The sequence below is a fragment of the Rhinolophus hipposideros genome, assembly GCF_964194185.1.
Source record: "Rhinolophus hipposideros genome assembly, chromosome: 18".
In the NCBI taxonomy this organism is placed as follows: domain Eukaryota; kingdom Metazoa; phylum Chordata; class Mammalia; order Chiroptera; family Rhinolophidae; genus Rhinolophus; species Rhinolophus hipposideros.
Genome location: NC_138064.1, coordinates 37,552,106 through 37,576,259, shown reverse-complemented (window position 1 = coordinate 37,576,259; position 24,154 = coordinate 37,552,106). Strand labels below are relative to the sequence as shown.

Sequence of the window (24,154 nt, the reverse complement as noted above, 5' to 3'; positions counted from 1 at the left end):
TCAACCTCAGAGATGTCCCTGCCTTAGGTCAAGGTCTTATAATTCTCTCCCAGATAATTAGAAGTACTTCCCCAAAATGGTTCCCTTCTAGTAATTTCTCCACTTGTTCCCTGTCTTCCAGTCAAAGTCCGTCCTCCTGAAAACAGGTCTGATGATTGAAAACTCCCACACTCCCCTCCCATTCTTCAGTGGTTATTACCTGTATGGTACCTGCAAACTTTGTGCATACATATATTCAAACTTGTGCTCCTGAGTCAAAGAAACAACAGTTCGGAAGTTTTCAATTGCTTCGGTAGCGATCTGTAACAGAGAACACTCAGTCACTAAGAGGCACAAGACAAATGGTAGCAATTAGCATGAATTCCATAACAGAGATAAATAATGTCTAATAATTAAATTAATTGCATTACTTTATTATGACCTGAGTTTCTTTGCTATGGAAAAGGATACTAAGTCAGTTATCAAATCAAGTTTTAGACTTGGAAGACTAATTCGATCTCCTCTTTACAGAACAAGAAGCAAAGGCTGAAACAGACAAAAGCATTTACCTAAAGCCACAGAGCTTTACAGTGGCAAAACTAACCTGAGAACTCAGTATTTTATATCTATTGCAGTGCTCTTTCTTCTACGATGACCGTATTTTAAGTTTATAGAAATTCTATATATTTTTTAAAATGTGATGTTTATATCTCTCTCTTCATAATTATCATTCATGACAATTAGATAATACTGGGAAAATATTAAAAAGGTAAAGAATAAAAAAAATTCATACTGGTGTACATATTAGCCTACCCATTTTTTTCCTAACCATATTATTTTTTTTCCTAACCATATTATTTAATAAAATTGGAATATACTTCTATGTTTTGCCTTATATCATTATTTTTTACTTTAACAAATATCAAGAGCACTTTCCAAGGTCATTAAATATACATTATTAGGATATTTAATGGGTCACTTAATATCCCAACCAGTTACGCATTCTTTTATTACTGAACAGTTTCCATTCTTTTCTTATTTAAAAAAAAATGCTGTGATAATCATCCTTGTATATAAACATTTGTCCATATTGAATTATTTTCTTAGGAGAAGTTCTTAAAAGTGAAATTCCTAGGTCAAAGGGAAAATACTAATTTTTAAGAAACATGGCACGTATTATCAATTTGTTTTCCAGAAAGTTTCTATCATTCAATTATGTTTTTTTAATTTATTTTTCAATTACAGTTGACATACAATATTACATTAGTTTCAGGTGTACAACATGGTGATAAGACATTTACATAATGTACAAAATAATCACCCCAATAAGTTTAGTACCCATCTGACAAAATATATGGTTATTACCATATTACAGATTATATTCCCTATACTGTACTTTACATCCTTGGGACTGTTGTGTAACTGCCAATTTGTACTTCTTAATCCCTTCACCTTTTTCATCCAGCTCCCCAAACCCCAGCAACCTTGAATTTGTTCTATTATCTATGAGTTTGTTTTTGTTTTGTTAGTTCATTTATTTTGTTTTTTAGATTCCACATATAAGTGAAATCATATGGTATTTTTCTTTCTGTCTGACTTATTTCACTTAGCATAATACTCTCAGGGTCCACCCATGTTGTCGCAGATGGCAAGATTTCATACTTTATGGCCAAGTAATACTCCACTGTATATATGTACCACTGTTTCTTTGTCCATTCATCTATTGATGGGCACTTAGGTTGCTTCCATACCTTGGCCATTGTAAATAGTGTTGCAATGAACACTGGGATGCATACATCTTTTCAAATTAGTGTTTTGGATTTTTTCGGATAAATACCTAGAAGTAGAATTGCTGGGTCATATGGTAGTTTTAGTTTTACTTTTTTGAGGAAACTTCATACTGATTTTCATAGTGGCTGCACCAATTTACAATCTCATCAACAGTGCACGAGGGTTCCCTTTTCTCAGCATCCTCGCCAATACTTGTTTGTAGATTTATTGACGATGGCCATTCTGACAGGAGTGAGGTGATATCTCATTGTGGATTTTATTTGCATTTCCCTGATGATTAGTGATGTTGAGCATCGTTTCATATGTCTATTGGCCATCTGTATGTCTTCTTTAGAGAAATGTCTTTTCAGTGTCCTCTGCCCATTTTTTGATCAGACTATTTTTTTGTTATTGAGATATAAGACTGCTTTAAGGAATGGCTATAAAAACACTCTCACAGCTTATAAGAAGTAGTGAGTAACAGTAACAGAACAACACTGATTAGAATATTTTACTCTACTTAGGTAAGTAACTACACTTAGTTTGACTCACCTTCCCAGCACCTTCTAGTTCTTTCTTATCTTTTAGTGCTTGTCCAGACAACATTTTCACTTCAATAAGTCCTGCTATTGCAATGATGGGTACAATTGCTAAGAGTAAAAGTGTTAATTGCCAGCCGTAAATTAAGGATATAATAATGCCTGTCCCAAGATTTGCTATATTCTGGGCAATGACAGCAAGCCTGGAACCTGTAGCCTATAAAACAAACAGAACAAATTAGAGGAACACTTTTATATTACCTTTAAAAATCCATGCTTATATTTTTCTTAAGGATTATAACAAGCCTCATGAAAACCTATTAGTTATCTTCTCAGTTATGAAATAGAAAGTAAAGGTTTACTTGTAAGAAGTTTATTTGGTTTATAAAATGAAGATTTTCATGACTTCAGAATAAATACTGAAAATGGAAGGTCAATAATGCAGAATTCAATTGGTATTTCTAACTCTTCTGTTGTTTTTGTTTCACACAATATAAATGCATATTGCTAGCACAGAGGTCTCTTTTTTAAGTAAACTTAAAAAAATCTTCATTTTCACATTCTATATTGCAGTTCAAAGGTAACTAGCTAGTTAGTGGATACGTTCACTTGGGCACACGCTGTAAGGGGAGAGCATGACATTCAGATGGAAACTCAAATGTGGCCTCTCTCAAGGCATCGGGCCATTGAATACACTGTTGTTTGCAAACAACAGCAAGGAGAGATTTCTTTAAAACATCATGAATAGGCAAGGTTTAGAAAGCAGAAAACAGTTAAATACAGAAGGCTATATTTGTGTTGCCCATATTTCATATACTCTAGGTTATATTTGGTTCTTTAAATAAATGATCTTCATCTAAGTGAGAGACTGGATTGGATTCGGCTGCTGGAAAGAGGGAAGAGGAAGGAAGATGACATTGCGCATATCACACCAGTGGGTTGCTGGATAGCTGAAGAGGAGTGTTTGGCTGGGAGGTAAGGGAGCCAGTCTGCTTCTCACCTCCCCCACGGGAGGCCAAGAGGTAAGAATGGTATATGGACCAGCCACTGGGCATGGCAGGGGAGCTCTGCTGGAACATGGCATTCGTGGTACACTGGAATTGTGCAAATGGAAAAAGAAAACCTCCAGGCTTGGCCAGATTTTCCAAGGTTACTGCCAGTGGATTTAGGGCATTTTAATGCCAAAGTAACACTCTTATCACTGGGAGTAGCAGCAGGTGTTGGTACAGTATGGGCTGGGGGCAGAAGAAGCTAGAGATCCAACTACAGGAAATTCACCGAGTAAGAAATGTCAAACAATATTGAAAACAAAATTAATTCTGCAAGGCACCCAGCATTACCTTTTTCCAAATTCTTGAGCTTACTCAGATAGTTTTTTGGTTGCTTTTAAAGATAAGCTTTGGAAAAGATCTTTTCACTCTATGAAAAACAACCCACCCCCCTAATTTATTCTGGAATAACCGAGGAATTAAATGCATGCATGCACACACAAACCCCAAAACCATGCAGCAAACTCAGAAGCTGTGAACTACACATGATGATTTCTGTATCTGCGTCTTCCTAATGCTTCACTCACGCATTTATGGGTGTAAGATAACCAGATTGGGTCAGTAATATCCCAGGTTCTTATTTCCTAGTATATCTGCAGCTCCTGGCATTTTCAGTCTCGTCTGACTCTAACGAAAACCATGTCATGTTTTGCTTTGAAGAAATGGATAACATGAAATGGTAATTTGGCTGCAAAACCTTGGAAAATTATTCCCGGCCCAGACATCTGCCCTAAATGAGCTCAGCTGAGATCACCTTGGAGACAAAGGAGGAGTGGGTGAGCAGTGAGTCTGGAAGGGGGAAAATGAAGACAATGGAAAGGCTACTTTTCCTTAAGAGGTAAGTTCTTTGTGACAAAAGGCATCAAATAATACAGCTCCCTTATTCAGCCCCTCACTTCAAGAAGAGACACCTGATGTGCCGATAGCTATTCCTGTTACCTTCATCCCACCTTCCCCAATATTTGGTATCATTAAGGTGATCATTAAGGTATCATTAAGGTGATTATTAAGGTGGTATCATTAAGGTGATACCTTACAGAATGCCAAGAAACTATGCCCGGCTGGTTTGCTCTAGTTATTATGTAGTGACTGGCCTGGACTACATGTTATCATCTAAATCTTTAAATCAGGACTGAGTGTCAGCTTCGGGTTTCTGAGAGCTGGACCCCACAGGGAGAGGAGAGAGAGGGAGGGTCGTGCAGCCAGGCTTTCACTTTCCTTCTTGGCCTTCTTAGGAATTCTTCTGGGGATCTTTACTCATAGTCTTAACTTCGGAGTACTCTCGCAAACTGAATTCTCTCATTTCTCTCCCATTTCCAGACATCGTGAATCCCCCAAATGGGCTCTGGGCATTAAGGCATCGTGACAATTGATCCAAACAGTCTGAGCTTACATTGCAGAAGACACCGTGAAGACACTATTGGTTCTTTCAATAACCATCCATTGTCTTAAACCTCAGAATTTCCTGAACGAGGCCAAAGATCTCCCCCTTGGCAATCCGCATGTCAACTGTGGCACTGGGAAATATTGTGGGCTCGAGGAAGAAGCCCCTTCAGCCCAGCCCTTTGCCTTGACATTCCAGCTTGGCGCCCTCAGCCACACCACTCTGGATGAGTTCCAGGATCTTGTACTGTTTCTTATCAATCTGGGGTCCCTGCTCAGTGGTGGGGTCAAAAGGATTCCCCACTGTGTGCCTCTTGGCCCCTCCATGCTTCTTCTCAGGAACTCCTCATAAATGGACTCCCACAGAGATGCGAGAGCCCACAGGGCAGCATTGGCCTTGGGTAAAGAACACACCCTGTTGAGCTTGCTTCATGGTGTAGTCCAAATCAGCATCTGCCAAAATAATATTGGAACTTTCCCCTCCAAGTTCCAGAGTTACTCGCTTCAAATTACTTCTAGCTGCTTCTTGGATAAGCTTTCCTACTTCAGTAGACCCTGTGAATGAAAACTTGTATATGCCAATATGAGAAGCTATTGCTGCCCCAGCCGTTGGCAAAATACTGATGACTCCTGGTGGAAAGCCAGCCTCCTGATGAGGGCTGCCATGTAGAGCATGCTGAGTGGTGTTTGCTTTGATTATTTAATAACTACTGTATTGCCACAGCACAGAGTTGGAGCAATTTTCCAGGCAAACTTCAGCAGGGGGACGTTCCACAGGATGATCTTTCCACACACTCCAATGGATTCGTGTCTTGTAAAGGTAAAATAGTCTCCATCTACAGGAATGGTCATCCTGTAAATTTTATCAATCCAGCCTGCGTAATACCAAAGGGTTTTGATGACCCTCTGCAAATCCATGTAAAAAGCTTATAGGAACGGTTTGCCACAGCTCTGGTTGCAAGAACTGCCCTGTCTCGTTCCACCAAGTCTGCAAGCTTATCCAACAGACATCCTCTTTCTGAAGCATCCAGTCTTCTCCACACTGAACCAAGAGAGAAAGTAGGTGGGCTGCCTGAACTGCTCTGTTTGTATCTGCCTTGTCTGTTTCTTGAACTTCACACACCTGTTCTCCTGGATTTTATACAGGGAACACTCTCCCGCTCTCAGAGTTCTGCCACTCATTGTTAATACACATCTTGGGCTCCAACAGGGGATGGTGACCTGGAGGGTCATTGGAGGTACATGGTGGGCATACTGAGGTGTGTGATTTCGAAGGCAAGGGCTGGAGGACAGTCACCATTTTCTCTGTGGGAGGTCCTTCTCCTGTCTCTTCTGATTTGTGATACTAAGAAATTTTTCATTAATCAAACCATGATCACTAAAGTGAACTCTGAAAATTAGCAAGATAAGATTACATCAATTGCATCGAACTGGGAATGTTGGAAATTTTCAATATTAGGCGCAGACTACTTATCATTTAAGTCTAATATTTCTCACTAAAAATATTCAAGTGTACTTTGGCTTCTCTGAGATGCTTATTGTGTTTCAACTGCATTTGATTTGGAAAAAGTACAAAGAGCTGAAAATTATGGAATTTAATTTAGGATATTAAGCAGTCATCAGAACCTTCAGTTTGAATGCCAGTGGGAGCCTGAAGCATGACTTTCAGTAGCATGCAATGATTTCCACCTCTAAAACCAGAACTCAAACTACAATGTCAATTCAGTCCACCACTCTATACTTCTCTCCCTCTACTCTGGAAACACACTATGCTCTCAAGCTATTCCAAACTTTTGCTCTGGGCACCAGATCTGCTTTGTCTGGAAATGGCCCATATTCTTTTCCCAGAATTTCCTCGGCCTGAATGGAGCTGGTTTCACGTAAAAATTATGGTGGAGTACAGTCTAGGATGGTCACCGTCACCTCTGTGACTTTGAACAAATTTCTCCAACCCCCGGTATGAGCAGGTACATTGATTAATAACTACAGTATCTCTCAGCTCTGAATTCTAAGACAGAATTTTTACAACACCCCCTTCCCCAATGTTGACCCTCTAAAATCATTCAGCACTACGTAATATAAATACTAGATCAGTAATTAGGGGAAAAGGGTACTACAACTACCAGTAGCCTCTTGTACATTAAATTCCATACCAGGGAGCTGCACCAGGGTTGAAAGAGACAGCATAAATAATAGAGCATTTATTTTTATTTGATGCAGTCATTGAGGTTATATTAAAGTGGTGCTTAGGTAAATTTGGCGTAAATCAGAGTGGAGTGGACTGCAAATCCAGCTCTCCATATTTGCACATTTTCAATTTGAAATCAAAGGTTACAACCTGGAGAGAGTCTACAGCACAGGGATGGGACGATGCCGATCGCTGCCGTTCTCAGTATCTACAAGTCCTACTCAGAACTCATGTCCCACAGCACCTGACTGAGAGAAGCAGGCAGAACATCCCGAGTTCAGGACAGGTAAGTAATCCAGGCACAGACCTTTCCAGACATATAAATATTCAATTTCGAATGGTAGTCAAGCCCTCAGAAAGAAGTAAAATGAATCAGAGATGACAAATCCTTTTTTAATATACATGGAAGATGAACTAAAAGATCTACCACCTTCAGCTGGGGGGAGACTGAGCCCCTTGGCTAATTTAGTTTAGCACTTCAGGTGGTCTTACATTGGTTAACAATCGGTGGATTAGCAGTGGAGCCAGGATTAGTAGTAAAGCCAGGTAATTTTCATTTCAAAAGGGACTGAGAGGCGGTAACACTCCAAACACCACACCCAACTGGGAAGTGAAAATGCTTTAACACATGAAACCCAGATAGACTCCCCTCACAATCCCTCCATCCCACTGTTCTTACATGTATTTGTATCTCACTTCCTTTTCTACTCATTTTTCTCTTCATGGTTCCCTGTTTCTCCCCTCTAGCTATTTATTTCCTACTTAAAACACCACCACATCACTTGAAATCTAACCTTAAAAAATTTTGTGCTTACTGGAAAAAAAACGTGTTTCCTGAACCTCTTTTTGAAATCAGGAACATTTAACTTAATCTTTCCCTCAACTACCTCCTGCCAAAAAAACAATTTAAAAATACATCATTGCTTTTGATTTCTATATGGCTCTCCTTTGTTTTTTCCCCCTGTAGAATTCTAGTCCCAATACCAACATACATAAAATTTAAAAGCCCACCATTTCATAGGCAAAATATTGAGACATACGTTCTTCTGATTTATGTTTAACAGCATTAAGCTTCTTACTCAAAAATATCTGAGAAAACGTTTCACTGATGGTGAAGTTAAATATAAAAAAAATTAACCTAGATAAACATAATCATTAATAATATACATGCAAACTTGAGTTAGCCCTGCTTTGGGTGGCAATGATTTGTGATACCATGGCTTGCTTCAGATATTTTTACATATAAAAAATTAATCACACTACTTCCCACTGTAGAATAGACAGATACACACATATGTATGTACATATATATGTGTGTATATATGCATATGTATGTGTATACACACACACACATACACACACACACACACACATAAATCCCTCATCACAAACAGCTCTGCTAGGGGCGTGAAGTGGATACAACTATCTTCTTTCAGCCAATATGTGATAACAGCTGTACTGGGCTTTGCTAGTTCAGATGGCCCTCATCAATCTGCTTGCTTCCTCTTTACTGGTCTTTCTTTTTTAGCCACTGTTTTAAATTCTGGAGACTAATTCTGACTCAGAGTAGCTTACACAGGGTGTGCAGGTGCCCGTGCTAGTGGGGTCATGAAAGTGCAAGTTTGAGATGCCTGTAAGGAAACAAGTGAAAAACAGACAGTTGACACCAGCAGATAATTAGTGGAGTTCCTGGATACGGACAAGGGCCTCGCAAATAATACTGCAGAGGGAAAGCATTGACCACGGATTTTATAAATTAGGAAAGCACTGTGGTCTAAAGCAGGCCACCAACCCAGGCAAATTTAAGAGGAGGGAAGGACTGTCAGCCAGAATGTCCGGACTGCATACGCAGAGGGTTCGGTTCCAAGGGACTGAGGTAGTGTTTGCTCCAGGATTGTGTCCTTGACACCAACTGGAATATGGGATGTGTGTGTCTGTGAAAGCACATGAGCACATATGACAAGGTATCCGTGAAAGGTCTATTAAAGTTATGGCATCTAAGGTTAGTGAGGAAATACAGGATTTAGAAAATGTGAAAATAACCGTTTATAGTGATCTATCTCCCAAAACAGCTCCTCCAGGAAGCTAGCAAAATAGATTTACTTCCAAATTCTCATGTCAGTTTAAGTAAAAAATAGAGAATAATACTTTACATCCTCCTCCTACCACCCATTTCTCTGCCCCATTTACCAGAAAGTCCTTTAACAATTTGTCCAACTGTGTCCTATTCCTCTTTTCCCTTTGCCTGAACACACTCTCGTCACTCTTTGTTCCCACCACACCTCTGAAACAGTTCTTGTTAGAAGCATAAACACCTCTCCACATGGCTACAGAATTGTGAAATGTTCGGGTCATCTTGCAAGCTTATCAGTACTATTTGATATTTTAGATTGCTCCCTCCTTAAAATGCTGTCTTCGTTTTGTTTCTAGAACACTGCTCTTCTCCCTCACTGGCCACTCCTTCTCTCTCTTCTTTGCTGGTTCATCCTTATAGTCCTGAGCTCGGGGCCCAGGCCTTCCCACCTTCTCTAATTACATATGCTTCCTTGGCTATCTCCAGTCTCACGGCTCTAAAAAAGTCACCAATGCACTGAAAAATCTCAAAATGTATATTTCCAGATCAGACTTCTCTGTTAAACTCAAGACTTGCAAATCCACCTGCCTTCTCGACATCTCCACTTGGACATCAAATGTGGACATCTCACACTCACCATGTTCCAAACAGAACTCTTGATTCTCCCCCCAAACCTGCTCTTCCAACGGCTTTCCCAGTTTCATTAAAAAGCAATTCCAGGGCATCCCAGTTTCGGGTACCCCCTCTAATAAGAGAGCTGTACTTTCACTTTAATAAAAATCTTTGCTCCTCTACCTCTCCTTCCAAGTCCGCATTCTCATTCTTTGGGTATGTGAGACCACAATCTCCGGGCACCAGACACCAGAATCCTGTAACATTCCTTGGAGGCTCATCCGGGATCAAAGGAGAGCTTTTCTTCCTTCCGTCTCATACCAAGAACTGAGACATTGTTCCAGGACGTATCCGGGTCAGACCTCCTCAGTTTCCTCCAGCACAGACCAGCACAAAGCTTGCAGATTACCTACTGGCTGGCTGAGATGGTTCAAGCGACTACAACAAGTGGACCATGGACGAAGACCTCCCAGCTTCAGATGGCCCTGAGTATGGAAGTTCACCTGGATTTGCTCAACTACCAGGGAGCTGTAGATAGACCTATGGACCAGCCTTAGATGCCAGCCCCTTCTACGCCCCTCCTCAGCATGAAGCAGCCAAAGCGGTCATGACCTTCATACCGTAACGGCAGTTAGGGTTACGTCTTTAGAGGGTAGATTGAGATAGGTTAGCTAGCATGTTGTTAGGTAGACAGGGAAGTCCCTGGTAGAATAAACAAAGGCAGCCATATCCTGGAACTCCAGATTCTGAAATGACTCATTCGCTCCAGAACAAAAATGTAATTGTGCTCTGGGGGTAAATGGGTTACTTTGTAAATCCCTTTCGGCTGGGCAACAGAGCAAATCTGATAGACAAAATTTATTAGAAGGCACCAATTCCCTTCCCCAAGCATGCAAGAGAAAGTATAAAAGAGCCTTTTGCCTTAGCCAGTGGGCATCACAGTTTCGGGCACCCCCTCTAATAAGAGAGCTGTACTTTCACTTTAATAAAAATCTTTGCTCCTCTACCTCTCAAAAAAAAAAAAAAAGGTAATTCAAGTTTTTCAGTTATGCAGGTCAAAATTTTTGCAGTCATTCTTAAATCCCCTTTCTCTTGTATTCTGCCTCCAACCAACCAACAAGTTCTGTTGGCTGGACCTTCAAAATACCTCCACAATCTGATTAATTTTTCACACCTCACTAAGAACACCCTAGTCTAAAACACTGTCATCACTCCCCTGGATTACTGCAATAGACTCCCTGCCTCTACCCTTGCCGCCTTTAGCCTATTAACACAGCAGCCTTTAAAAATTTCAGATCACTTCACTCCTGTATTCAAAACCCTACAAGCGTTTCCCACCTAATTCCAGATACACTGACTTCAACACTGATGATTCTTCCTTTCACTCACTTTACCCCAGACACAGCGTCCTCCTTCTGTTTTGGGAACAGTGGTCAAACAGCTCCAGCTTCAGGGTGTTGGTACTTGCATATCCTTCTGTTTAGAACACCAAATATTTACAGGATTGACACCTTTCCTTCCTTCAGGCCTCTTGCATATACCAACATCACTGAGGCCCTCCTTCCCTGACAACTGGCAATCTCCTACTCCCATAGTCTGCTGACATTTTTCCCCCCACAGCGCTTATGATGATCTGACATGCCACACAGACTCCATAAGGTCAGGGTTTGGAAATTCAAAGTTATTTCAAGCAGTGCACATCCTGTTCCATTAGGTTCTATACAACTTGATCTAAACCTCAATTTCTTTGAATTGTTTGCTTTAAACAAAGACATATGTACTAAAACAATTCCTAAGATGTATGTTGTAATTTTATAACTCTGTGTATGCTTCCACATTCATAACCTAATTTATTCTTGCAGAAGCCCCATATATTAGCTAGAAAAAATGTTATTATAGTATTACTGTACAGAAAGATTAAAAACTAAAGATTGATAAGGTACAAAGGAGGGAAAGATGGCCGAGATCATGTGATTTTTTTTCAAATTTGACATCATCTTGTAGATTTTTGCTATACACAGTTATAGTTGTAGAAGAAGAAATTTTCACCTCATCCATAAATCAAAATACCCTGGTTTAACAGTTTCTAGTTATATCAATTAAAGAGATTCATACAGTAGAAAATTTAAGCCTTATAATCTGATAGTTATTCCTTCTACCCTTGCTTTAATTGTTAATGTGCTTTTCATTCATTTCTTTCAACCATTGGTTAAGGTTTTCTTCCCTCCCTTCTGAACTCCAGTGCCCCTAAAGTTTCGTCCAGCAACTACACACGTGCTTTACTCAGAGGCACTTATAATTTTCTGCCGATTAATTGAAACAGACTGATCCTGCATGCTATGCCGATAAATACTCCCTTTTCTAAATATCTTTCCACATGTATCTTATTGATAGCATGAACAAGATAGCAAAATAACAAAATAAACTTGTAGTATCTCTATAGCTTTAAACAGTTAACATTTTTGCTATAAATCACATGATGTACTGTGTAGGTTAAATGTTTATTCGATATTTTCTTAAAGATGATGAGACCTAACACCTGTAATGAGAAAATCAGTTTCATGCTGAGATCCAAAATGGCCAATTAAGACAAATACCAACAGAAAGGAGGCACGTACCCCCTTAACTTGAGCAGCGTCATTGGCAAGCCTGGTCGTCAGTGCTCCAGTGGTGTTTTTAGGGTCATCAAACCAGCTCACATCCTGTAGCACACAAAATGATTTTGTTATCTGAAAGCCTTATTTATGAGACTCTTGGCTCTGAAGACAAGGACAGGGTCAGTTTTGTTAATCATTTATATCTCCTGCATGTAGCACTCATGATTTGACACTCAATAGACAAGAAAGGGACTTACTAGACAAACATATAAATAATTTCATTTGTCAAAAAACTTTTTGAGTGTCTACTTTGCTCCAAACGTGATTTCTAAGTGTTCAATCTATAAAAGACAATGTTGCTGCTTTCATAAAGCCTAAATTCTAGGGATGGAAGCCATAAATAAATAAATAAATAAATACATACATACATACATACATACCTACCTACATGCATGCATACATACATACATACATACATATATACATACCATGCCAGATGGTAATAAATGCTATGAAGAAAAATAGAGTGAGGTAAGAAGGAAAAACACTGAGGAAAGGTGCTATTTTATAGGCTAGGGAGGGGACAGAAAGGGCCTCTCTAAGGTGCCATTTGAGCAGAGACCTGAAAGAAGGAAGAGAAGGATGAGACTACTTGAGAGAAGACATGCCATGTGCCAAGGCCCTGAGGCAAAGGCATACTCAGGGCCTAGCAACAATGTCATAGGGCTGCTGCTAGCCTTAAAAGCACCTTTGTGTGAATTTGTAAAAGTCGCCTCTTCCTCTAGACAGATTTCCCTTCTCATTTGGCTCTCCCACTGCTCCCCTCTCAAACCTTTATTCAGTGAGTCAGTGCAAATAGTGTAGACTATGTGTTGGAAAATAGGTGAAGCGAGGGGAGATGACGTCTGAGAGGCAGTGAGGGCCACACCATGCATGATCTTATGGGCACTATAAAGTTCCCAGATTTTTACCCTGAGGGATATGGGCAGCTTTCCGTTTTGGGGCAGAGAGCTGTGATTGGACTTATATTTTAGAAGGATGACTCTGGTGTTTGGGAGGTGAACCTACTGGATTGGGATAAGATGGAGGCAGTGAGACCAGTCATGAGGCTATTGTAATGTTAAGAGAAAGAAAGGAATCAAGGATGACGCTAAGGTTTTTAGCCTGAATAACTGGTGGAATGGAGCTGCCATTTGCTAATATTGGAAAAGACTAGGTAAGGAATAAACCCTGTGGGGAGAGAAGAGTCTAAAGTTCAATTTTGGAAATGTTAAGTATGGAATGTTTATTAGACATCCAAATAGAGAGGTTGAATGAGCAGGTAGATAACTGTAGTGCAGGGCAGAATAAATGAATTGGATTAAACAAAAAAAAGCAACAACAACAACAAAAGAAATCTAGATTAAAATGTCACATTCAACATAGGATTTTCTTTGTAAAACCACTTATGTTTTTAAATACACAAATACTAAAAATATTGTAACTTTGAAATATACATTTATGTCTATTACAAAAGTAACTATATCCCTAAGAAGTTATCTGAACTGGTGATTTACATTAAAGCTGTATCTATCATTTTCCCCAAAAATATTAAGAAAAGAAAAGAGTATTATAATGTATTATTGTATGCATCAATTTGCTTTTTAAAATTGTTAAGCCCCTAAGTGCCTCCCCACTGGAATGTAACTTCCTTGAAGACAGGATCCATTCATGTTTGAATGACTTAAAATACTTACGCCTTGTAAGCAGAAGACACTTAATGTATGACGGCTGGACTTAATAATTTATGGAGAGGAAATTACATAAACCATCCGTTCATCTTCAAAGTGTCATGGACCTAGGAGTTGGCCTGGGGGCTGGTGGGGTAATGGGGTGTTTGGCCCCCAGCCCAAGGTCAGCCTCAAGTCCAAGTGGAACCTCCGCTATAACTGTGGTTTGACTGAGAGTCCTAGGACAGGACTCTCCATCAAATCGCTCACAGATTCAGTCCTGGGTCCACCAGTCACTGGCCAGCAATTCCCTAACTATGTCTTCTTTTTAGGTGACAGTGGTAGGTGTAGGAAAGGACTGAGGAACCAAAGACAGCTGGGAAAATATGAATGTCATCTAGAAATCCTGACAGAGCAAACTGCTTCTCATCCAGGCTTCACCCTGGCATATCTAGGGTGTCCTTTGGCGCATCATTTTATTCACTGGCAAGTGAGCAGTGATTTTTAAATGGAAAGTTATATTACTAAGGTACATACAAAATGTTTGTGATTGTTAATGAAACTTTCCTGAACTGGGATGCTTTGGGTTACATTCCCAGAGTCCCCCTTCCCCTTTGCCCCAGGAAAACAGTCACATCTATCTGTTAGGGTTTTGAAGGTATACAACGTGAGCGGCATTAAATTTAGTCATTATCAGCTAGTAACACTGCAGCTTGAATTGGTCTACCCGTCCAGCCCCAGCCAAAAACAAAACAAAAACTTGGCATTGAGGAAATGGGCTGTGGGGATGAATTTTGATTTGTGGAAAGAAAGGGTAAAGAGGGAATTACTTGGTGGGAAGAAACACAAGAATCTTGGGTTTCCCAGGGGAAAGAAAGAGAGGAAAGGGATGACAGATATTGAAGATTGCTTCTGCCTACTCTGCCGACAGTTGCTGAGACTAAGGCTGGAGGTGAATCTGCTCTGGAAACTCTGTTTCCCAGGAATCCCGTGCCTGCCCACGGCAGACAGACAGCAGGGCCTTTGAGTCTTTGACTAGGCAGTGGTTCAGTTGCATCTGTAAGATGCGAGTGAGGGAAGAGTAATGCAGAAGCTGCTCTGAGTAACCTGACGACGCTCCCACTGCCTGACCCCATGGAGCCCACGTGGGGGGTTCTGCACATCCAGGGGCACGATTCTCCGCAGACATACCTGTCTCAGAATGGATCTGAAAACCTTGTATCGAAGCCGCTTGGTGAGGATCTCTCCTGCTTTGCCAAACGTGTAGCCCTGTGAGGAATAAAAACATACCACAAGGAAGGGGACATGTCAGAGACCCAGCCACTGACCACACAAAAGGAGAGAAACTTGATGTCATTGCTAACGAGGACACTAGACAGTCAGAAAGCCTAATTTTAAGGGTTGGCTACATGTCGATGCCTGTGTACTATGGCACCTAACTGCACTGGTGACATCGCCAGGAGCCCAGTTTTGAAACTGACTCTGCTATTCCCCAGCTAGCTGGCAGGCCCTTCAGGGATTTTTTTTTTTCAGAAACGTGTTTCTTTGTCCTCAACTCCCACCCCTGCTGATTTCTCTCAGTGAACCAGGGTCTGTCACTCAGGAAGCTGGAGTTGTTCCCAAGGCAGGGGACACTCTAAACAGGGTGGCTATATGATGTATCATCCAAACCAGGACACTTTTGAGAGTGAAAAGGGGTATAATTAATTATACCAGCACCTGAAGTGCACTGAGAAAACAGGAATATATAGTCACCCCTGCCATAAAGGATGCAGAGAACAAAGACATCAAATTCTTAGTTTCCAAGTTTAAAAAAGCCAAAGCCTAGGAGAAAAATAGGTTGGAGTAGAAGCCTTACTGAGAGAGTTTTCTGCACTCCTCCTTCCTACTTTCTGTATCTGAGAGGAAGAAAGGAAGTTATCCGGAAAGAATAGGGCAAGCTGTGTTTGTGCGGCCATGTTGGGCCACATCTGTGGGGAAGGAGGACAGAACTCTCCTCCCAATGAGTTTGCTGATACAGGACTAAAGGAAAGCAGTGCTCCCTGTCTTTCTGGAGCTCTGGGAAGGGGCAGTTTGCAGAGGAGGTCTGCCACACAATGGTGTGAGGAAAGGAAAGCCAGTGGAAATGGCTGGAAATGGTTCGATGAGACACCCTCCCATCAGCCCTGAGTCAGCAACCATGCCTGCACTGTGCTCCCAAGTAGCGTGTTGGACACTATGGAGAGAGAGGGAAGAAACATGGAAAGAGCACAAAAAAGAACCAATTCTTCTACATGGTCCCGATAAAAGGGAAAGCCAGGCTGGACTCTGTAACTCAAGTCCAGATGAGCAGACCATCGCCTGACCCCCAGTGCTGTACTGCGGCATAACCCCTCTGCTAACACAGATTGCCAACCTAGGCAGGAAGTGATGGAGAATTAGATTAGTTGAGTTTAAGCCTAAAATTACTACACTGATTACACTTACTTGGAGATGCCCAGATTACAGTTTCTGCTGTTAGATTGAATGAAATGTAAGATGTCTTGCCCACAGGCATATTACTGTTGTTATATGGGAGACAATATAACGAGGGAGAGCTAAGGGTTAAGTGCTTCCTCTGACACTATACTTTACATATGTTCTCTCATTCAATCCTCATGACAATCCTGTAATCACCATATTACCGAAGAAACTAAAGTTTAGAGATGTTGGTAAATTGCCAGAGGCCAGTGCTAGAGTGGCAGGGTTAAAATCTGAACCTGGATCTATGGGACTCCTTACCAGAATGGGAACCGAGAGCCTGAGATTTCATCACACACTGAGCTCCCTCCTTATGTTTCTAAATGAGGGGTTGGGTATTCTAGCATTAGGCTTGGTGCCATGTTTACACTTCTGAGGCTCTGTAACTCAGTGTTCGTTCTCACCTTGGTTTGCCAGGCAAGGCAGGCAAGTTGCCAGAGGCCAGTGCTAGGGTGGCAGGCTTAAAATCTAAATCTCCCCACACATCCTCATGTTACAAAGGTACTGCTTTAACCACCTCGGCTTCACCAAGCCCTAGCTCCAAAGTTTAACGGACCAGCTCAAAGCCTACTTCCCCCCAAATTCCTCAACCAACTTCACTCTCAGCAGTCTTTACCTTACTCCAACTCCTACCGTTTTTCCCCGAAAATAAAACCTAGCTGGACCATCAGCTCTACTATGTCTTTTGGAGCAAAATTTAATATAATACCTAGTATTATATTATATTTATTATATTATTACATTATATTATATTATATTATACCCGGTCTTATATTAATTTTTGCTCCAAAAGACGCATTAGAGCTGATGGTCCAGCTAGATCTTATTTTCGGTGAAATATGGTATGTCATTAAGAGTTGGCATGCAATGTTGTGGTTAGTGTCACATTTATTATAGTAAGGTCAAATTCCCCAATGAGACTTTAAGAACCTAATAACGAAGGTGATCAGTCTCAGTCTTTTTCTTTTGTACCTCTTATACAATGTCCAGACAATGTTCTATTAAAAATATTAATACATGCTAACAACACGTTAAAGAGACCGATTCAGAATTTTACCTTAAAAAATTATATGTGGTTAACAATTCATACATTCAACATGTGACTGTGTTTGTAACTGTCTCAAACACACATTAATTAGCTCTTTTTAATCATCTAGAGACAGGTACCACTATCCCTACTGTACATGAGGAAACTGAGGCTTAGGCAGTGTAAATCATTTATTGGTCCAACGATACAAAATTGGAAACTGGTTCAACTTGTACTCAACCCTAAAACTCTTAACACCAAAACCCATACTGCCTTACTACACTCATCTTTTAGAGCACTTAATTCCTTTTCTCTGTTCCCCTCATTAATACTTCAGCTGGGGGAGGTGAGGGTGGAGAGGAGGAAAGCAAGTGAGACAGAGAAGCAAAACATCTTTGTTTTCAATATCAAAAGAAACTCGGCTGGTAATAACCCTGTTAATACAGGAGCAATTCTACTAAAAAGCACATGACACAGATGTTTCTAAATTCCCACATTTGAATAACGCTGCCTTTCTCAAAATGAATAAAGTGAAAATGTAGACGTTTACCTGAAGGAAAAATGTAATAAAAGAAATAATTCCAAGCATTAGAAACAACAGTGAAAACATGTTACTGTTCTGTCGTTTTGTTTCAGGATCTTCATCTCTGGTAAAAACCTGTTAAGAAAATATTTAAATGGTATCAATTCAGTCACTGAAGAAGTCACTGGGTCTGACCCATTCCCCATGTGGCACAGTATTTGGGGGTCAAGAAAGCCACCATACAATGGTGGTTGGGGTTGGCTTCCTTAATCCCATATATTCTCTTCCTTAAAGGCCAATAATGGGTCTCTCAATCATATGCAAATCAATCCAACACTTTTTCTGCCCATAGTCCCTCTTGGAGTATTGTGTGCCACAATGCCACACCTACTATGTAAAGTAGAACTGAGAATGAATACTCTCTCCTTTGGTGGGAAATTACATTGTATTGCAATTTGTTATTTTATAATTTGCCACTTCAAACTGTCCCAAGGTGTCTGGAGACAAATCTGCTGATGTGGTTTTGGTGAACTAGAGAGAGGTGCCCAGCTCTTTCAGAAATAAACGCAGTTGCTTGAGCCAACCTTCTTTGTAGGATAGTCAGTTCAATAGCCAGTGGAGAACAATAGCCAGCTGACCCAACACCACACATGGAGACCTTTCTAGAAATGGTCAGAAGAGCTAATAGGATGTCTTAGGCTCCAGGAACACAGAGAATAATTGTTCCAAAAAAAAAGAACACAAACATCGCCCTTCACAGTGGGCCAAAATCAGTCTTGCAACAGAGCCACATTCTTAACTGAACACAGACAACGTTATCCTTCATAAAGGAGAAAAGCTTTTCAGAAGAAATTAATTTTTCTTGATTAGTCATTCCAACAAAAATAATAGCTACCAATCAGTGACCTCCTGCTTTGTGCCAGACATTATTCTAAGCAAATTCATGTATACTATTCCTTTTATCCTCATAAACACCTTTTGAGGTTTGTTTTATTATCATCACTATTTTAGAGGAAAACTGAAGCACAGAGAGGTTAATTAACTCATTGAAGGTAACACAGCCAGCAAGCAATGACACAAGGGTACAAACTCAAGCAATCTAAGTTGGAGCCCATAATCTTAAACTCTGTGTTTCAGACCTTTAATGAGGCAGATGGCTGGTTTTCTACCCAGTATCTAGGAGCTACTCTGTCAGCCCTGGACCACCTGCTTTCAGACCTATTGTTACATAAGGAATGAGGAAAACAGTTAAACCATTCCTAACTAATCCAAGTCCATTTTTTTCTGATGATACCATTATCTACCTCTCTATCTGCAAGGCAAATGTTAGAATCCACAAACTACCCAGTCAAACGTTTATGTAAAGTTTTAACATGGCTACTTTTGTATTACAATGACATGGATTGAGTATTTGCAACAGAGATCAGATAGCATGCAAAGTCTAAAATATTTACTATCTTTCCCTTTGTAGAAAGAGTTTGCTAATTCCTGACCTAGAATGAGTAATTGGACATTTTATCTCCTCTTGGTAATTTTTCAGAACCTAGAACAGTACCTGGCACAAGGCAGACACTGAAAATACATTTCTTGAATGAGTACATTAAACATATGAATGTCAACCTGAAATAAGTTAGCCAGGCATGGGCAGACCTGAATATTTGTGTTTTTTAATTTACTTTTTTTAAATATTGGTTTCAGGTGCACAAAATATAATGATTAGACATTTACACCCCTCACAAAGTGATAACCCCTCACTTCCAATCTACTACCCCTCTGACATCGTATATAGCTGTTACAATTCCATTAACTCTATTCCCTATGCTGTACTTTACATCCGTGACTATATATGTATATATATACACACACACATACACATATATGTTACATAAGGTGTGAGTGTATGTGTGTATTTAATTATAGTTGACATTCAATATTATTCTACTTCAGCTTCAGGTGTAGGTCAGGTATCTAAACAATCTATTAAGTGATTCCCCTGATAAGTCCAGTATCCATCTGGCATGCTACATAATCTATGCAACATTATTGATTATATTCCCTCTACTGTATTTCACTTCCCCATGACTATTTGTGACTACCAATTTGTTTTACAGGATTTTTGATGTAATCAAATGTTGGTGTTTGCCCTATATTTTGTGTAGCAATCAATCGCTTTTTTTCCAGAAATTAGGGCAAGGCCCTAAGGGCAAGGCCCAAATATCAAGGCCTCAGCTTGATATTTGAATATCTGTCACTAAACAAAAAGCATTCCTGCCTGGATTGCAACTTTATTGTTGAAAATGCCATCATTAAAAGCAGGTGCAACCAACATATGATGATCTCAATCTTTCAGAAACCATTCCATTTGTTTTCATCTTAACGCGTGGGATGAACATATTACAGAGGCAGCACGCTAGGCCTGCTCACGTCCTGACAAGTGCGTATGTTAGATAACAGCTCCCTCTCAGGCCACTCAGACAAATACACCTGGGACTAACTGTACACTGGTGATATGACAGTTCATGAGCTTTCACTCAGAGCCCAGTGATGGCAGGTAAGGGACCGTCTCCTAGTTGGTTTCATTGACTACTTCAGGGATCTGGTCCCCAGGGCCCGAGGAGAAAGTAGCTTGCAGAACAAAGGAAGATTCACAAAATTAGCTTTCCTATTACAAACCACACTTCTGTTCTTACATCTTCAAACTGTTTAATTTCATATGAAAGTATGTGGGTTTTTTGAGGCTTTTGTATACAATTACAAATACAAACAGTTCATGCTTTACTGAGGACTCAAAAGTAAATCCAAAAAGTAAACATAAACACTTACCCCTATGATCTTTGAAAATATTACTGAAAATGCTGGTTGCAGGCCTCCATTTATAATGGCACAAAATACACCAACCACAAAATAAGGCCATTCAGTTGCATTCATTTTCAAAATCCTCCAAAAGCTAACTGGAGGTACATTTTCATCCTGGAAAACAAAATATTACAACAGGTTAGTTAAAAAAAGATACTTAATTGATTTAATAACAAACAGTTCTTCCATGTGCAGTTGATGGCTATTTAATTTTTTTTAAAAAAAGCACTCACAGATTCTATCACTTCACTATTTTTTAAGAAATAAATGTTTCCACAAACATTTATTATTTGGGACATGACAAAAATATTTGCAAGTAGGGATAGAATATTTGCAAGTAGGGAAAAGAATAGAAATGTTTATATTTGAAGATCCATTATACTCTGTCTCTTTACATTATACCTAAACTCTAATTCTAAAAATTTTGTCCTATAAATTCTCATTCACAAAATCTAACCCAAGTCTACAAAGTTGAAATTTTGGTTTGTGGAATGCTCTGCGGGATGGGACAGAAGGATTCTGGATAACCCTTTCTTGTTCCCACTCCTATCCCAGCCCTAGCCCACCAATCTAGGAGAGCAACAGCGGGAGGGTTGAAGACATAAAACTCTATATCCTTCTCCATACCAAAGCCTCTTTTGTACTAAGCTTTCTCTCTTGGCCTGGTGTTGCAGGGATACTGTTGCAAGTTGATCTTCTTCTTATTAAACTGGATCCAGAATCCTTTGGAGACATTTCCAAGGCATCTATTTCACTTTTGGTTTCACCAGATACATTTCAAACTCAATTTCATTTCCTCTTGTCTAAAATAAGCAAGACATATGCATAAGCTGGTTAGACTCAGTTAACCAATGAAAATTAATCACTATAAATCAGATAAAGGAAAATGATAATCTGAGTAAATACAGGAAAGGATAAAGTCAAACGGTTTCTTTTCTTTTTGTGTAATATATTTGAAAATTAAAACCACTGACTAAGGAGGATGCCCAATAAATATGCTGAAATAACATGGTATCCATTCCAAGTAGCTTATCTAGTCATCTCCTTTTTCTGGGTGTTTTTGGCTCAGTCATGTTTTCTTTGGACCAGTACTGCCAACAGAAACATGGTGCAAACCATACTGTGAGCCACAGTTGTTATTTAAAATTTTCTCAGTAGCCACATTAAAAAATGTGAAAGAAGCAAAATCAATTTTAATAATATATTTTATTTAACCTAATGTATCCAAGATATTAGCATTTTAACATGTAATCAAAGTAAAAACTTAGTTTGCATTCTTCTCTTGTCTTCAGAACCTGATATGCACTTTCTACTAAGAAACGTTTCAATTCAGGTTTACCACCATCGTGCTTAATAGCCACATGTGGCCAATGGCTACTATGGTGTATAGCTCCCTTTAAAACCTTTTAAAACTTTTCTTTAACTTTCTCTAATTATTCTTCTTACTTTTCCTTCCTTTAAAGAGAAAAGAATATATATCTAAAACACTGGTCTAATCCTGAATCTCCCAAGTATTTTTTCTCCCATTTCCCAAAAGACAATCATATTAATTAACATTTATTTATCGCACTAAACAGCAAAATCACCACATACTTTAGGAAATTTTTGAGTTAGACTCTACCTGCATTGTGACAAGTTTGAAGTAAATGCCTTTCTCTTTCATGAGTTCATCATGATTTCCTTTCTCCACAATAACTCCATTATCAAAACCAGCGATGACATCAGCGTTACGAACTGTAGACAACCGATGTGCTATCACAATGGTGGTCCGGCCTTTTCTGGCCTAAAGCGAGGACAACTTGACGTTTAAATGCGTGCAATTATATGCAAAAATTATATGGAAAAAAACAATTACGTGCAAAAATCCATTCAGTCCATTTGTATTTACTAGACACTGTAAAACCATCCAAGCTATATAAGGTAGTCTCTGGCTTCAATAAATGTATATCAATTGATAACGGTTGAAACGGTGTTTTATTATAATAAAGAGAAGCATAAATATGATAGTCATATATTAATATTATGTACATCTCTAAGTATTTTACTTAACCTCTGTCAGCCTAAGTTTATAGTAATAATCAGGCACTTACAAAGTAAAAACCCTATTGTCCAGGCATTAGCCAATCAGAGCAGATGCAGGCCAGTGTGCTCTACTGATGCACCAGGTAGCAGTGAGTTCTGGGAATCACAATGTGGTATTTCATAGGACATTTGGACGATCAAGATGGACCACAAGTATGAGGCAGCGAAGTCCCAACTTCAGGGTCAAATAAATTTGAATTCAAATCTTAGTTCTGCCATTTATGAATTCCAGGATTTTATCCAAATCTTTTAACCTGTGTGAGGCTCAATTTATTCATATATAAAATGGGGATAATCGTACTCATTTCTTAGAGTAGCTGTGATGACTAAATAAAATAATGTACATGAAGCATTGTCATGTACACACAGTAAGTACTCAATATATGGTACTTATGCCTAGGTAAAAGCAGTACGGAAACATTGAAGAACTGTGTAAATGTTTTTACAATCTCATTTTTATTTTAATATGAAATAGAGCCAGGTAACAAAAACTTGTCTGAGATTTCTTTAGCATTTGTAACTTTCCCGATGCTTACAATTTGTGTTACTCTATATGTCTCTCCAGGTACTAACAGTAAAATTCTCAAAACAAACTGACAAAGAAAAGGTATCAGGATCAATATGAAAAGGGAAGTAGAAAACTCTGAGAAGAAAAAAAAAATATATGTAGAAAAATTAGGTGGTAGCAACTAGAAAGACAATGGCTCAATTCTTTGGATGTTTTCAAGAAAAGGGGCGCATGTGGAATTCCACACTCCGAATTTACATTCTAAAGAAAAAGGATTACTAAATGCAACCTTTTCAATTGTTTTTAGTTATAATTTAATACACAGTTCTTTGTAAACTAAGAAGAAAACACAGATGTGAAATTACAGATAAACAAAGTGAAGGGGGGAAAAGCAGCCATAATCCCATGTGCCTCTATCGTGGTTCACAATATTTTCAGTAACCTGCCTTTTCCTTCCTCAACAATCTATTAAGTAAATGACAGGATATTTGAAGGAATGTGCAGGTTTTATTTGTTTTCAGAGAGAAGAGTTGGAGCAAATCTGAGTTCATCTTTGAATTTTACTGTGGAACTTCAACATAGAGTAATTTTGGGGTAAAAGGTCTCCACATTACTTGTCCTCGCAGAGGCAGGCTGGTTACCAGAATATGCCAGAGACCAGGCCCACAGTGTCTGGCATAGAATAAGCACTCAGATGGAATCTGATGAATGAGTCATGAACTCAGGCATTGCAGAAAGGTCAAACCCTCTTCAGAGTCA

At 39.4% G+C, this 24,154-nt stretch overlaps 1 protein-coding gene and 1 pseudogene across 2 annotated transcripts in view; both read right to left on the bottom strand.

The window, feature by feature from the left end:
* Positions 1-24,154, bottom strand: part of ABCB1 (ATP binding cassette subfamily B member 1) — an 80,663-nt gene that overhangs the window by 15,262 nt on the left and 41,247 nt on the right. The window contains 9 exon segments of the mRNA XM_081080229.1: positions 200-300; positions 2,302-2,505; positions 12,213-12,296; positions 15,092-15,169; positions 17,977-18,084; positions 20,773-20,919; positions 21,433-21,581; positions 21,584-21,608; positions 22,427-22,588. Coding sequence (XP_080936355.1) covers positions 200-300; positions 2,302-2,505; positions 12,213-12,296; positions 15,092-15,169; positions 17,977-18,084; positions 20,773-20,919; positions 21,433-21,581; positions 21,584-21,608; positions 22,427-22,588 — 1,058 coding nt within the window.
* On the bottom strand, positions 4,569-9,875 carry LOC308510233 (retinal dehydrogenase 2-like; annotated as a pseudogene). The gene is made up of 3 exons: positions 9,778-9,875; positions 7,949-8,013; positions 4,569-5,851 (listed from the first exon to the last, which is right to left on the bottom strand). The product of its transcript is annotated as a retinal dehydrogenase 2-like (transcript).